This window comes from Halichoeres trimaculatus, unplaced genomic scaffold (genome assembly GCF_033239565.1).
Source record: "Halichoeres trimaculatus isolate MK-OKI-2021-1 unplaced genomic scaffold, fHalTri1.1 fHalTri1_scaffold_20, whole genome shotgun sequence".
NCBI classification, from domain to species: Eukaryota; Metazoa; Chordata; class Actinopteri; order Labriformes; family Labridae; genus Halichoeres; species Halichoeres trimaculatus.
Window position 1 is genome coordinate 28,572,210 of NW_027437198.1, and position 16,203 is coordinate 28,588,412.

Sequence of the window (16,203 nt, forward strand, 5' to 3'; positions counted from 1 at the left end):
CTCTTCTCTCCTTCCTCCTCTCTCCTTCCTCCTGTCTCCTTCCTCTTCTTCTCTCCTTCCTCCTGTCTCCTCCCTCCTCTCTCCTTCCTCCTCTCTCCTTCCTCCTCTTCTCTCCTTCCTCCTGTCTCCTTCCTCTTCTCTCCTTCCTCCTCCTCTCTCCTTCCTCTTCTTCTCTCCTTCCTCCTGTCTCCTTCCTCCTCCTCTCTCCTTCCTCCTGTCTCCTTCCTCTTCTCTCCTTCCTCCTCTCTCCTCCCTCCTCTCTCCTTCCTCCTCTCTCCTTCCTCCTGTCTCCTTCCTCCTCTCTCCTTCCTCTTCTTCTCTCCTTCCTCCTGTCTCCTTCCTCCTCTCCCCTCCCTCCTCTCTCCTTCCTCTTCTTCTCTCCTTCCTCCTGTCTCCTTCCTCCTGTCTCCTTCCTCTTCTCTCCTTCCTCCTCTCTCCTCCCTCCTCTCTCCTTCCTCCTCTCTCCTTCCTCCTGTCTCCTTCCTCCTCTTCTCTCCTTCCTCCTCTCTCCTGCTTCCTCTCTCCTTCCTCTTCTTCTCTCCTTCCCCCTGTCTCCTTCCTCCTCTCCCCTCCCTCCTCTCTCCTTCCTCCTCTCTCCTTCCTCCTCTCTCCTTCCTCCTGTCTCCTTCCTCCTCTCTCCTTCCTCCCTCCATCCTGACATTTCAGCACCTCCACCAATCCCAAAGCTCCAAAATAAAAAAAAATCGTATCCCAGCATCCCCTGCTCCCTGACTCCTCCCCCGTGTGAGAGGTGAGGACCACCCTTTGCACCTGTAACCCTTTAGTGCCCAGGGCGTTCAGAGTAACAGGCCCCTCCCACGCCAGGCCAGGTCGCCCTGAGCCGGCGCCAAGCTGCACCGCGGCGGCCGAGCAGGTACTCTGACCTCTTCCTCTGCATGAGCCCGGACCGACTCCAGAGTGACGGCGCCCGGCGTCGCTGAGTCAAAGCATGAAGCGTGATTCACTTCCATGCTTTTGCATGTTAGAGGAGGAGATAAGGATCTGTGTGTTAGAGAATCAGCTGATCCGGGTCAGATGAGACTGATCCGGACCCGGATCTTTAAGGAACTAAGAGCATCCTGTTCCCTCCCACAGGTCAGGGCCGCTGGATTAAACCACAGTGTTTTTATTCCTGAGATATTATAGTTTGTTATTTAACTCCAGACCAAGTGATACAGTTAAATGATGATGATGATGATGATGATGATGATGATGATGATGATGATGATGATGATGTCTACAGACTTTATCTGGAACCAAAAAATCAAAATCACATGAGTCAGTTTTTACGATTTGTTCAAAGATCTGACATCCCAACTTTTTTTTTTAACCCGGCTCAGAAACAAAGAGTAAGAAAAGTCAGTTATTAAAAAACCACATCCTGATCGTATGATAGGCTGATTTTCCTCCCACTCGACCTCGGACGCTCAGAGTCTGAGGTTTGTTTCTCGTTGCTCTGAGGTCGGAGCGGACGCCGGCTGAGAGGACGTATCATCATCACGTTTAGCGTTCAGCTCCTTTTCTTTCAGCTTCTCTAAGCTTCACCGCACAGAGGGAAACTGAGGTTAGAGCCTCTGAGCTCCTCTGGCTCCTCTCAGTTTGAGTGAGACCATAAAGGTGTCCTCCTCCTGTGGAGGAGCAGTCCTGACTCCTGCTGCTCAGACCGGTCCAGTCTGAGCGACGAGGAGGTGAAACTCTTTCTGACCAACTCTGAGCTGAGCTTCTCTTCACAGGAGGCCAGAGGAGGACTTAGGTCTTTCAGGTGCTGCAGGGTCCAGTGGAGGTGCCGTCCTCAGTCAGGGTTTTCTCCTGGTCCTGAACCATCTCTGTCTCTCCTCTTTAACTCCTGTTTGTCTCTGTGTCTCACATGAACCTGTCTCTGTGTCTGTGTCTCTGACTGTGATGTTTCTGTTTGGCTGTTTCTTCCTCTCTGTCTGTAATCTCTGAGCTCTCCTGGATTATTTTAGAGGACAGATTAAACACACAGCTCCTCTCTGTTACCTGTGTCGTTAAATCTCAGCAGATCTGTGGATGTTTCAGAGCAGCAGAGCAGACTGACACCAGATCTGATGATTAGTCCCAGTCTGTTAAAGTTCCCATCTCCTGCTCCTTCCCTCAGTTTAATCTGGATCATTGATGTCTTCATGAAATGGTAGTAACATGTTTTGGTCCAAAAAGCCAATAAATCAAGCACAGCAGCATTGTTTCCAGGCTCTCATAGCCCCTCTGTTCAGAACGCTCTGATTTAGTGGGCGTGGCCTTCATATGTAAATGAGCCACCGCTGATACCGCCCCGCTCTTCCACGTCACTGAGAGCGGCGCCACGAGCTCCGAGTGCACAATGTTTAGAAAACAGAGAAGCTCCTTTACCGTAACATTACAGGCTAAAACAACAGGCTAACTGCAGCTAAAGTTAGCATCCTGAAGCTAACACAGAGACAGGGGGGACACTGAGGAAAAGCTCTTCCATCTGCTCCACAGCACACAGCATTTAAAATACTCACATTTCCAGGGTCCCAGGTTTGTTGGAGGATGGTTGGTAATGCGCCTGGATTCAGGACCAGTCTATTGGCTAGCCCTCTGTTGGACTGTCCAAAGTTGGAAAAGCAGTCGGCCGTGAAGTGACTAGCACACACATGCTCAGTTTTACTGAGTGTAGCTGGAACATTTCCTGATAAATGAACTCTAGACACTTAGTCTGTCTTCTTCAGAGATGGGAAGCTTGAGCATGGAGCTATGTGGCTGTTTACAGCCAAAAACAGAGCAGTGATGGCTCTTCAACTTCAGCATTTGGGGAGGGGAGTGGAGACTTGTTCCTGATTGGTCAAAAAAGGGAATCGCTGACGCCAGCAAATCCCCCAAATCCAAACAGCTGGTTTTAGGTCAGGATTTTACATTAAGCTCTACTAAGAACAGGTTTGGTCATTAAATATCACATTTTGTGGGCTGGGAGGAAAGACAAAGACCCACACATTTCACTGAAAGACTTAATAAAGTGACTTTTGCAGAATATGGGACCTTTAACATAAAGACGGACCCTGGAGTCACCTGGACCCGTGAAGTCTTAAACCACATCAGGAAAGACTCCTTCACATCCAGAGAGCTCCATAATCCAATCTGCAGAAACGCTCTGCAGCGTTTATGGCTCATCAGATCTGATTAGTCCGCTCCAAACCGCTGCTGGTGTCTGGGCCTCCTGAGCCCCGCTCCTGAGACCTGGACTCAGAGACCAGGTTTAGTTAGTCTGGATCAAACAGGTCCAGGTTTTTACCCACAGGAAGGAGCTGAGGAGTGGTCAGAGTGTTTGTTAGGGGGCTGGTCTGGGGACCTTGTCTTCCTGTTTTCTCTCTGTCCCATGTGGTTTTTCCTCCTCTCCGTGTCCCATCCTGTTTCTCTCTCCCACCTGTTGTCTTTTTGTCTCTCGGCCTCGCTGTCTTCACCTCTCTTCTCATTTCTCCGCTCGGACCGGCAGCAGCGGCGGCGGGTAAAGTCCTTCTCTCTTTTTCCTCCACATTTCCTCCCTCTGCACTCTCAGCGCCTGTTCTTCTGATCACACGTCTCTGTCCATCATCCATCATCCATCATCCATCCATCATCCATCCACCGCTGACTCTCTGTACTCGTCTGATCATTGTTCACCATGGAAACGCTCCGATTCAGACTCACCTGATCCTCAGACGCAGGTCGTTTCGTTGAGTGAGACTCAGAGACTCCAGCGTTCCTGTTTCCTCTCAGGTCGATAGAGACGCAGAGTCAGACACACACACACACACACACACACACACACACACCATCTCAGTGACCTTTGACCTCAGCATCCTGATCCTCAGACCTGGAGTCATGTTTCTCTTAAAGGGACAGTGCGTAGAAACTGACTTACGACGCTGTCGCTTTAAGAGAAGAGGGCGGGTTAGGATCAGTTTCCTGTGATGCTGAGACGCGTAACAGGAAGTGAGCGTCCTGGTTTGGCGCGTACACTCAGAAAGCGACAGATTGAAGGAGTTTCCTTCTTTAAAAACACATGTCAGGCGTGACACGCTCTTTCCTCACGCCGACAGATTCCATGACGTCTGAACAATGCAGTGAAACCAGCCTTTCTACTTTAACTCTACTCTAACTACTTTAAGTTTATGGAAATAAACTGGAGGAGTCATCCAAAGAGAGAGTTTGGCTTCTGGTTTCACCAAACCTTGGCGTTGCTTGTTTCATCATTAACCTTTAAATCCATAACGAAGCTTTCAGAGCCATCGTGGCGTTGATCGTCAGCTCCCCCTGATGACGCTCCTGTGAGTCGGCGGCTAACGTCTGGAGCCGTTTGTGTCTCTACAGACTAAACTCTCTCTGCAAACGTCTCTGTGTGGAATGGACCCGTCCATCGCACAAAGTGCTGCTTACCTGCAGAAATATTGCAGCATGGAAAGCAAAGTTTCAGTGCAGCATGTGTGTACGTCACCTCGAGCTGGGCATGTGCAGGCCAAGCTTCAGCCGTCTGTTCAATGGAAGCATTGAAAAACGAAGCAAAGTGATAAATCTGTGTATTTATGAGCCGGCGTTCAGGCAGGAATGACGGCAGTGATTCCTGTGGAGCACCACCTGACGTTAGCATGCAGCTACAGCGCTAACCTCACACCCTGACGGAGCGGGGGCGCCCTGCGGTGGAGGCGCTGCATGTGTTCCTGTGGTTTGAACCCAGACGCAGTTACTCGCCACGAGTTAACTCGGAAACCATGGAGGAATGGCTGCTCACTGCCGATTGGGCTCCAGACGAGGGATCACGTTACACCTGAGCTGACGCTGTTTATCTGTGTGTGTGTGTGTGTGTGTGTGTGTGTGTGTGTGTGTGTGTGTGTGTGTGTGTGTGTGTGTGTGTGCAGAGGCAGCAGTAAGGGAAAAGACATCAGTACCATCAAGTCTCTGCGAGTGCTGAGAGTGCTGCGACCTCTGAAGACCATCAAACGTCTCCCAAAACTAAAGGTCAGTGAAGCCACGCCCCCTCCCCATGTCACCTGACCTCAGAGGCTTTCACGCAGCGTGTCTTTTTCTAACCGTGTGTCTCCTCTTCAGGCCGTGTTCGACTGCGTGGTGAACTCTCTGAAGAACGTGTTAAACATCCTGATCGTCTACCTGCTCTTCATGTTCATCTTCGCCGTGGTGGCCGTGCAGCTGTTCAAAGGCCGCTTCTTCTACTGCACCGACGAGTCCAAAGAGTTCGAGCGCGACTGCAGGTCAGCCAATCACCAGCCTGCTTTCATGTGGGCGCCTGTTTCATCACTTCCTCCTCAGTGGGGATGTAGACCCAGAAACACAGCGTGCACGTTTCAGAGCCAGGGTTGTTAACGGACTGACGAGGTGTGTGTGTGTGTGTGTGTGTGTTTCAGAGGCGAGTACCTGGTGTATGAGCGTGATAACAACGTGAAGGCGCAGAAGCGGGAGTGGAAGAAGTACGATTTCCACTACGACAATGTGGCTTGGGCCCTTCTCACCCTCTTCACTGTGTCCACTGGAGAGGGGTGGCCGCAGTGAGTCTCACACACACACACACACACACACACACACACACACGTGTCTCACACTGCTCACCTGTTTCCTGACCACCTGTGACCCCTCCCCTCAGGGTGCTGAAGCATTCAGTCGATGCGACCTATGAGAACCAGGGCCCGAGCCCGGGCTATCGGATGGAGATGTCCATCTTTTACGTGGTGTACTTCGTGGTCTTCCCCTTCTTCTTCGTCAACATCTTCGTGGCTCTCATCATCATCACCTTCCAGGAGCAAGGAGACAAGATGATGGAGGACTACAGCCTGGAGAAAAATGAGGTGAGGGGGGTTCAGGGCGTGGCGGGAGGGCGGAGGGCGCCGTGGGTGGCGGCGCTCTGAGGGTCTCACCTGTCTCACCTGTGTCTGCAGAGAGCCTGCATAGACTTCGCCATCAACGCGCGGCCTCTGACGCGCCACATGCCGCAGAACAAGCTCAGCTTCCAGTACAAGATGTGGGAGTTCGTGGTGTCGCCGCCGTTTGAATATACCATCATGGCGATGATCGCGCTCAACACGGTGGTGCTGATGATGAAGGTGCAGCTCAACACACTCACACACTCACACACACACACACACACACACACACTCACACACTCACACACACACACTTCTGGACTGAACTGTTCTAACTGTTTGTCTGTGTGCGTGTGTGTGTGTGTGTGTGTGTGTGTGTGTGTGTGTGTGTGTGTGTGTGTGTGTGTGTGTTGACAGTATGATGGAGCCTCTGACACATATGAAGCGGTCTTAGCGAACCTGAACATCGTCTTCACCTCGCTCTTCTCCATGGAGTGTGTGCTGAAGATCATCGCCTTCGGAGCTCTGGTGAGTCTGTGTGTGTGTGTGTGTGTGTGTGTGTGTGTGTGTGTGTGTGTGTGTGTGTGTGTGTGTGTGTGTGTGTGTGTGTGTGTGTGTGTGTGTGTGTGTGTGTGTGTGTGTGTGTGTATTAACGCCCAAACTCATCAGGAAAACAAAAACCTGTCACACGTCAGTTTATGAGGCAGAGTGGGGGATTAGGGATTAGGATCAGATATTTAAGGAGGAATTAGGAGATCCAGGAGCCGCGGTGTTGGGGGGACAGTAAAGCAGGGACCAGCGGCTCAGGGACGGGGTCTGGGACAGGGTCTGGGCGTGGGCTGAGGACAGAGCGAAGCAGTAATCAGAGAAACTTCCAGAAATGATGGAGAGGCGTTAAAGACGAGCTGGGATTACGTGGAGGGTGGAGATTATCTGGACTAAACCAGGCCCAGCGATACTCACCTCAGGCCTCAGATGGTTAGGGAGGATCATCCTGACGCCAGTGGCGATGGGAAGAGGAAGTGCTTTGTGACAGTATCAAAGTAGGTTTTGGAGGATTTATACTTTACTTCAGTTTCTGTACGACTCTGAAAAACTTTATACCTACAGCTGATGGCGGCCTGCTGCGGCCTGACGCAGACGCTGACGCAGACGTAAACCCCGCCCAGCGTCTCTGACGGTTCCTCTGTCTGATCTGATGCTGACAGACTCTGTTGGTCTCACACTTGTTTTTCTGTCTGACTGAATTCCCTCTTCCTTTCTCTCTCCACTCTCACCATGTCCTCCCCGTCTCCCCGTCCTCCCCCCTCCGTCTCCCTGTCCTCCCCCCTCCGTCTCCCCGTCCTCCCCCCTCCGTCTCCCCGTCCTCCCCCCTCCGTCTCCCCGTCCTCCCCCCTCCGTCTCCCCGCCTGGTTTCCCGCTCTCAGAATTATTTTAAGGACGCCTGGAACATCTTCGACTGTGTGACAGTTCTGGGCAGCATCACGGACATCCTGGTGACGGAGCTGGGGGTGAGTGGTGCGGGTGATGCTGTGAGTGGAGGCTGCAGACAGACTGAGCTGATGTTTGAGGAGGAGGAGGAGTTACTGCGAGCTGCTCTGTAGCGTGTGTCTCTAACATACAGTAAATGTGACGCCAGCCTCTGTGAGCTCTGCTCTGCTCAGTGAAGCGTGAGCCTCTCCTGAAAGCCTTATATAACATAAACGTCCTGAGTGACGGAGGAGGAGGAGAGGCCAGGCTGCAGGAGCTGCACAGCGTCTGTTTAACCAATCAAACATCAGATAGCACGTCAGGTGGCCCAAAGAGGCTTTGCAGTTTCCTTAAAGCTCCCATCTCCTGCTCCTTTCCTCAGTTTAATCTGGATCATTGATGTCTTCATGAAATGGTAGTAACATGTTTTGGTCCAAAAAGCCAATAAATCAAGCACAGCAGCATTGTTTCCAGGCTCTCATAGCCCCTCTGTTCAGAACGCTCTGATTTAGTGGGCGTGGCCTTCATATGTAAATGAGCCACCGCTGATACCGCCCCGCTCTTCCACGTCACTGAGAGCGGCGCCACGAGCTCCGAGTGCACAATGTTTAGAAAACAGAGAAGCTGGTTTACCGTAACATTACAGGCTAAAACAACAGGCTAACTGCAGCTAAAGTTAGCATCCTGAAGCTAACACAGAGACAGGGGGGACACTGAGGAAAAGCTCTTCCATCTTCAGGGGGAATCTGCTCTGGTGGACCAATCAGGTCAGACTTGCTCCTGATTGGTCAAAAAGGGAATCGCTGACATCAGCAAATCCCCAAAATCCAAACAGCTGGTTTTAGGTCAGGATTTTACATTAACAAGCTCTACTAAGAACAGGTTTGGTCATTAAATATCACATTTTGTGGGCTGGGAGGAAAGACAAAGACCCACACATTTCACTAAAAGACTTCATAAAGGGATTTTTGCAGAATATGGGACCTTTAAAAACCTGTTAGCTCATCCAGCTTCCTGCTGGTCGTCTGACTGAGCTCAGACATGAGACCAGAAAGAGCACGAGGAGCAGAGTTACAGTTATATCTGCAGAGCTCATCCTGTCATTAGTTTACCTGTTAGAGAGCAAAGACCTGAGTCTGCTGCTCCGTCGCCGTAGAAACCAGCGTTTCCTTACGTTACGTTAACCCCTGCAGACACACAGATCATGAAACATGTTGACAGGAAGTATCTTTGCTAACGAGGATCCTCAGGTAAATGATGGATGTGTTTATTCTCTGAGAGTTCCTGTTTGACCTGTGCAGATGATGAATGTACCTGATGTTTGTCTCACACAGACGGGGACACCAAAGGATCCACGTTAGGATAAATCCTCCCTGAGCAGTCGGCCTCAGAGGCGTGTTTTTAGCGTGTAGTCTCCGTGTTGGAGCCTTGGTGTCCCTGCTGTGTGACTCTCTGCTCTGAAAACTCTTTAATGACTCTTCATTTCTTTCTGTTTATCTTTTTTACATGCTTTCTTTAAATCGTCCACAAACTTAACGATGATCTACTGTAATCCACTCCGCCCCTCCCCCTCCTCTCCCCCCCATCAACTACTACTTCCTGTGATTCCTGTGATCCAATCAAAATGCACTATGAATCCTCTGTGTCCGCCCATGACACCGGCTTGGTCAATCTCTCTGGTTGTTTCTTCAAACCAACCAAAAATCCAAAAATTTGCCGCTATAAACCATATGTCTGCAACATCCACATGTAGATGGTTTGTAATTTTTTGGAGATCTTATTTTCCTGCATCTGCATCCCAGCGCGTGTTGGAGCTGTGAATGTGCATGCTCTGCCTGAACCCTGAACCCTGGACCCTGGACCCTGGACCCTGAGTCTGTGGGTCAGCGTGTGCTTCCTGTCCTCTCTGCCGGTCGCTGTCTCTGAGTCTGTGAAATCATGACGGCCCGTCCTGCACTGGGAGCAAACGCTGAGAGTGTGAAGGGCTGGATGTTTAACCACAGGAGGAAGTGGCGGCGCAGACGTGGTGTGGTACTGGAGCGGTGACTGGTGGAGCGTTCCCAGTAACGGCCCAGTGAACCCACAGCTTCGCCCCCGGCAGAGAGAAGCAGTGAAGCATGCTGCCCCTCGCATGTGTTTGGCAGGAACCCTTTATTCACACACTCACACACACACACACACACACACACACACACACACACACACACACACACACACACACACACACACACACACACACACACACACACACACACATAATGTACAGTATAGAGGCTGTAGTGTAGCTGAACCTGCATGTGCCTGCTGCCAGTCCCCTCCAGCTCACTTTAACCGCTCTTCAGCTGCTTTCCTGAGTTTCCTGCAGAGCGTGGTTGAAGGATTCTCACGATCAGGGCTCTGAAAAATATCACTGAGATAAAGAATAGTTATTTTTCTTCCAGAGGGTATTGATGATTAAAGACACTTACACTAAATAAAATCCTGCGTTAACATTTAGTTGAACTAAATCTTCATCCCATCTGTCAATAAAGCCTGCCACCACTCTACTTCACCTCCTACAACATCAACAGCCCACCAACTTTCCATGCACCTGTGGCTAACCTCAAGTTTTACAGCCCTGGGAAGATAACTACATCTACAAACAGACTAATCTGGAAGAAAACACTGATTTTAATTCAGTGAGGATGGATTCATGTAACTGACAACGTGCTGGATTAATATACATGATTGATATGAGGCGAGACATTAGCAAACAACTAAAATGATGAGTTGAGCACTATTATCAATGTATTAAGTCTAATCTAAGTTTTCTTTTACAAATTTTAAAACTTTTAAAAATTCATTAATTTCTTTTTTCACATTTTTTAATTTTTGTGCAACTTTTTACATTTCAAATATTTTTTTCTTTTTCCAAATTTATTAAATTTCTTTTTTAAAAATTCTTAATTTTTGAAAAATAATTTAATTTCTAAATTTTTTGAATATTTGCAAAATATTTAAATTTCAATTTTTTAAATTTTTTTGCAAATTTTTAAATTTTTGTGCAGCTTTTTAAATTTCAAATATTTTTTTCTTTTTGCAAATTTATTAATTTTCTCTTTTTAAATCTTTTAATTTTTGAAAAATAATTAAATTTCCAAAATTTGGGAATATTTGCAAAATATTTAAATTTCAATTTTTTAAAAAGTTTTATTTGCAAATTTTTGAATTTTTGTGCAACTTTTTAAATTTTAATTTTTTTCTTGTTTTATGTTTTTTAAATTTCTCTTTTAAAATGTCTTAGTTTTTGAAAATAATTTAACTTCATTTTTTTGAATATTTGCATAATAATTAAATTTCAATTTTTTTGGAAAAGTTATTTTTGCAAATTTTTTAAATTTTGTGTAACTTTTTATATTTTAAATATTTTTTCTTTTTTTGGCAAATTTATAAAATTCCTTTTTTAGAATTTTCAAATTTTTGAAAAATAATCTAATTTTTAAAGTTCTTGAATATTTGAAAAATAATTAAATTTTAATGTTTTTTTTTGCAAATTTAACAAAACTAATAACAATAAATTGACATCACATGTACATTTTTTAAATCTCCGTCTTAGATATTTATGCTCTAGATTTTAACAATTAATAGAATTTCACTCACCTTGTCTTTATTGTAAAGATAAATTAGATTTTGTGGCTCCTGAATGACCTTGAGCCAGGTGAGCTGAGGAGAAATGGCTCCTATGAAGGTAAAGGTTGCAGAGCCCTGATCATAGATAATCGATGATGATGATGAGTTTTATTAAAGACAGACAGGAGCATTAATGTTTACAGGACATGTTCACGTCTTGACCTTACCGAGTCCTTCAACCACCTTCCTGCTCATGTTGTGCTGTGACATCACCACAGGCTGTCACATGACTCTGACGGCCTGTCCTATTGGACGGTGGTGCTCTGCTGCGTTAGCTAACCCTGGTGCTGTGAGGCAGCTGCATGCCGTGTCCGTGCTTCATGTTTGCACACTTTGCCTGGAGAGAGTTAGTGCATTTGGTTGTCCCTCGGAGGAAACGTCCTGACTGCACTCTGATACTCACCCCCTCCCCCACCATGACTACTCTGTGCCCTGATTGGATGACCTAGCTAGACCTGGATGACCCCTGTGTGTTCTGTTTGGTTCTGTTTGGTTCTGCCTAACCTGATGGACATGAGAAGCTTGTTGGAGCCTTGCTGATCTGAGTCTGGTTTGCTTTGACATGTTTGGCTCCTGAGTCCTCCTTTGTCTTGAGTTTGAGCCTCCCTCAGTTTTTGATTTGTGAGGAAAAGCTTTGCAGTCTTTCCTCTAAACTAACAGCTCCTTCCTTTACTCACACCCTCATCCATCTCCCTTTCCTCCTCTGGTCTCCTCTCTGTGTCCACTCCCTCCCTCTGCGCCTCCCTTTCTCCTCTCTCTGCCTCTCTTTCATCGGACGCTTCGTTCTGTAGAATAACTTCATCAACCTGAGTTTCCTGAGGCTGTTCAGGGCGGCTCGTCTCATCAAGCTGCTGAGGCAGGGAGAAACCATCCGCATCCTGCTCTGGACCTTTGTTCAGTCCTTCAAGGTTCAGACTTAATTACACAGCAAAATGCACATGGACAGCTCTCGCTCTGATACGTGTGGATGTTAGCGGAGCGCGCTCAGCAGGAGGAGGAGGAGGAGGAGCGCGCTCCCACATCCAGCCTGACTCCTAACCATGAACGTGTCTCCTCAGGCGCTGCCGTATGTCTGCCTCCTCATCGCCATGCTGTTCTTCATCTACGCCATCATCGGGATGCAGGTGAGTGAGAGCAGATATCTGTCCTCTGACAAATACCTGTCACAGGGTAACGATGAGGAGGAGGAGGAGGGGGAGGAGGAGGAGGAGGAGGAGGATGGTAATCCTCAGCAGGATTTGGTGTAAAACAGGATCATCATGGAGGAGCCGCCGTCGTTAAGCTGTTAAAGTTTTAAGGCTCAGGGATGGAGACGACCCTGGAGGTCGCTCTGCGTCTTCACGCTCTGACTCTCTCAACAGCTGTTCGGGAACATCGCCATCGAGGAGGACGGAGAGAGCGCCATCAACCAGCACAACAACTTCAGGACCTTCATCCAGGCGCTCATGCTCCTCTTCAGGTGAGTGAGGGACCCTGGACCAGGTTTGGAGACCTCCTCTTCCTCCTCCTCACTGATGAAGAAACTCTGCGTGTGTTTCAGGAGCGCCACAGGAGAGGCGTGGCATGACATCATGCTGGCGTGCCTGGGCGGGAAGGACTGTGACGAGCTGTCGGGGAACACCGAGCCGGAGTGTGGCAGCCAGGTGGCGTACCTGTACTTCGTCTCCTTCATCTTCTTCTGCTCCTTCCTGGTGAGTCCAGACCCTGATCCTGATCCTGATCCAGATCCTGATCCTGAAACCTCTTAAGGCATGGAGTTTACCGTGTGTGTGTGTGTGTGTGTGTGTGTGTGTGTGTGTGTGTGTGTGTGTGTGTGTGTGTGTGTGTGTGTGTGTGTGTGTGTGTGTGTGTGTGTGTAGATGCTGAATCTCTTCGTGGCCGTCATCATGGATAACTTTGAGTACCTGACCAGGGACTCGTCCATCCTGGGGCCGCACCACCTGGATGAGTATGTCAGGATTTGGGCGGAGTATGACCCTGCGGCGTGGTGAGTGCTGGCGCCCGCTCTCAGACGCACACAGACACGGTTTGAGGTCATGAAAACGTCTTTTTCCTGAACAAACAGAGTTAGCCCTGAGTCTTTCTGGAGCCCAGGTTTCCTCTGATGGAGCAGGGAATCAAACCCCCAACCCCCGTCACCTCGGCTGTGGTTCAACACGGGTTCAGGAAAAGTTAGTGAGAAGACAAACTTTTAGTTTCCAACAAAGACGCCTCGACCAGTCGACCAGGCGCCTGCTTATCACGCCGTACACGTGGTGGCGTCTACTCTCCCAGTTTAGCTCCTCTGCTACGCTGGTCAGTATCTGTAGTCCAGTTCCTGACTCACGTCGTCCTGTACGAGGAGAAATGATCAGATTAAAGACAGCAGAGGTAGACGATGTTTTATGAACAGGAAAAACATTTCCCATGGTTCCTCTCTGGAACCAGCACGCCGTTTTAACCCGCCCGTCCACGGCTGACAGGAAGCAGAATAAAAACACGTATTTAAGGGGGAGATCTGCGCTCAGCAAGCAGCTATTAGCTCTGATCTGTTTACACACACAGTCTGCTCGCTCTGCCTTAATTACACACATCCAGTCAGGGGGTGGACTGAGGAGGGCGCTGTGGACTGGGAAAACCAGGTCCACAGAGTCCACAGAGTCCACAGAGTCCACAGAGTCCACAGAGTCCGTTATGATCAGCGAACTTCTCTGAGTATTTTCATTTACTGTGTTTCTGTCAATCTTGTGCTCTTCCTCCCCATGTTTTTCTCTTCTGTGTGTGTGTGTGTGTGTGTGTGTGTGTGTGTGTGCGTGTGTGTGTGTGTGTGTGTGTTTCCTAACTCCCTGTATTCTTCTTGCAGTGGGCGCATTCATTATAAGGACATGTACAGTTTATTGCGAGTAATCGACCCTCCTCTGGGCTTAGGGAAGAAATGCCCCCATAGGGTGGCCTGCAAGGTTTGACTCCACTCAGACAAACTCTCCACCTTCACCTGCTAGCCTCAGCATTCGGGAATGGAATGAATGCCGCTTTGTTTTTTATTTTTTGTTTTTTTATCTTCTTCATTTCGACTTTTCGACCATGTTCGACCTGCATTCTGAACTGCTGAGAGAATGTGCGGGACAATGCAGACACCCAGAGACGCATGTGAAATCCCAGTGAGACGGGAACAAACCCACATTAAGACGCTTGATCACATTGTACAATAACCTTTTTCAGTCTTTTTCTTTTGCTTGCTGTGGAGCCATGGCATTAGCGTAGCAGCTACGGTCGCCCACTGTAGTGTCGCATTGTTCTTGGTTTTTGGGGGTTGGGGGAAAGACAGAAACTGCATTGACTCCCCTCCCTCTGCCTCCCCTCCCTCCCTCTCCACGCAGGTCGCCTCTGCCCACCTCTGTCACACACACACACACACACACACACACACACACACATCATGCTCTGTGATATGAAAACAAACATCTGATCAGGCTCTTCCTCCTGTTGTGTCCCCTCCCTCTGACGTCTCCTGAGCGTGAGCAGCAGAGTCAGTAACTCGTCTGCTCTGTCACCTCCTCCTCCTCCCTCTGTCTGACGCTGTGGTTCTCCTCCTCCTCTCCCTCTAAACGTCTCCATCTCTCCCTCTCTCTCTGCTCGTGGTGGCGGGTCGTGGCTCTGGCTGCGGGTGGTGCAGTGGCAGGATCAGTTGCAGGGAAATGTATGACATGCTGAGGCACATGTGTCCTCCACTAGGCCTGGGGAAGAGGTGTCCAGCACGGGTGGCCTACAAGGTCAGAAAGGAGCCCGTCCTCACCTGGGTCTCCTCCAGGTGTTGGGGGGGGGGAGCGCTTCACGTGGTGTAAACTTTAGTGTTGTGGTTTCTTTGGTTCTGTTTCCTTTTCGTTTCGGCGTTGTGGGGTTGTGTGGTGGTGTGCGAGGGGTGGGTGGAGCTAGAGAGGACATTAGGGTGGGGAGGGGGGGGTATCCACAGGAGGGGATGAAGGAGGGACCTTCTCAGCTCGTTTGCACCGTGAAGAGACGGATAACACACACACACACACACACACACACACACACACACACACACGCTGTGACACTGAGACGTGCGTGTGCAGCAGGGCTTGGAAGGTCCGACAGACTTGTGTCCTCTGACTCGTCCCGTCCTGTGGATCCGACAGACTCACACACACACACACACACACACACACACACACACACACACACACACACACACACACACACACACACACACACATGTGATCAGGCAGAGAGAGCAGGAGGGTGTGTGTCCGTGGTGTGTCCTCCTCAGGGAGGCTTTGGTTGCCGTGGAGACGCCCCGATCCCCGAGCAGGTCCAGCCTCTGTCCCTTGGTTCTGTCGTCAATGCAGTTCTTTTCTGTTTCCAGCCCCCCCTCATCACACACCCCCCCTCACCGCCCCCCTGCATGGCCGTAACCAGCGGCGCACACAGCTGACTCCGCCCCCGTCAGAAACACGTAGAGCGCCCCCCTCTGTCACCTCATGGTCATCCTCTGACAGCATCTCGAGCATCATTGGCCGATCACTGTGAGCCTCAGGGACAGCCGGCCACACAGATCACCCCATCGCCAACCCCCCCCCAGCAGACCTGGGCCCCATAATGAGTCCCCCTGGTCCTGGATGGGACTGGGGACTGGATTATTTGACCCAGGTTCCTGCTGCCCCCCTCCCTTCAGGACTCATGTTTCTGTTCATCAGGTCCTCCTCTCCTCCTCTCCTCCTTTACTCGTCTTTTTCCTCCTCCCTGGACTCTAAGACCCCCTCAGACCCTGAACAGTAGACCTGTCACGATAATCAATAAATCAATGAACCGAACGATAAATAAAAACGTCCTGGGTAAGTTTTCCAGCCTGGATAAACTGACACGTGCTGCATGTTTGTTTTCCTCCTCTCTTTGGACCAAAGAGGCTGAATGAGAAGATGGCTCACTACGTCTATCTTTCCTGACATCGGGGTGCTTAGGTTCTATAGCAGATTTAGTGGATTTATAGCGGAGTGAGCATCTGTCAAAAATACGATCTTTGGGGTGAAGACGGGGCTGCTGGCGCGTACACACGGAGAGAGCTGAAGCAGCGTCCTGAGGGGTAAGGAGGAAACACACGCTAATATGAGTGATGGCACCAAAGATACGGTTCTTAAGCCGCCTGCCACAGTCCCAGTGTGGGAATATTTAGTTTTTATCAGAATGAACAAAGTGTGAGCTCATGAACACCAACCAGCTGATATGTGGCATT

At 49.4% G+C, this 16,203-nt stretch overlaps 1 protein-coding gene across 20 annotated transcripts in view; it reads left to right on the plus strand.

Moving 5' to 3' along the window:
• cacna1aa (calcium channel, voltage-dependent, P/Q type, alpha 1A subunit, a) overlaps positions 1 to 16,203 on the plus strand; it is an 85,751-nt gene that overhangs the window by 47,338 nt on the left and 22,210 nt on the right. For 18 of the 20 annotated variants that reach the window (XM_074697241.1, XM_074697239.1, XM_074697240.1 and 15 more), the window contains 13 exons: positions 4,875 to 4,974; positions 5,065 to 5,225; positions 5,379 to 5,519; positions 5,615 to 5,816; positions 5,907 to 6,071; positions 6,249 to 6,359; positions 7,259 to 7,342; positions 11,762 to 11,878; positions 12,029 to 12,094; positions 12,332 to 12,429; positions 12,511 to 12,661; positions 12,830 to 12,957; positions 13,813 to 13,909. In XM_074697241.1, the coding sequence (XP_074553342.1) occupies positions 4,875 to 4,974; positions 5,065 to 5,225; positions 5,379 to 5,519; positions 5,615 to 5,816; positions 5,907 to 6,071; positions 6,249 to 6,359; positions 7,259 to 7,342; positions 11,762 to 11,878; positions 12,029 to 12,094; positions 12,332 to 12,429; positions 12,511 to 12,661; positions 12,830 to 12,957; positions 13,813 to 13,909 (1,621 nt within the window). Of the gene's footprint in view, positions 1 to 4,874; positions 4,975 to 5,064; positions 5,226 to 5,378; positions 5,520 to 5,614; positions 5,817 to 5,906; positions 6,072 to 6,248; positions 6,360 to 7,258; positions 7,343 to 11,761; positions 11,879 to 12,028; positions 12,095 to 12,331; positions 12,430 to 12,510; positions 12,662 to 12,829; positions 12,958 to 13,812; positions 13,910 to 14,625; positions 14,723 to 16,203 lie in introns of all 20 variants that reach the window. The other 2 variants (XM_074697225.1, XM_074697245.1) reach the window with 1 other exon arrangement.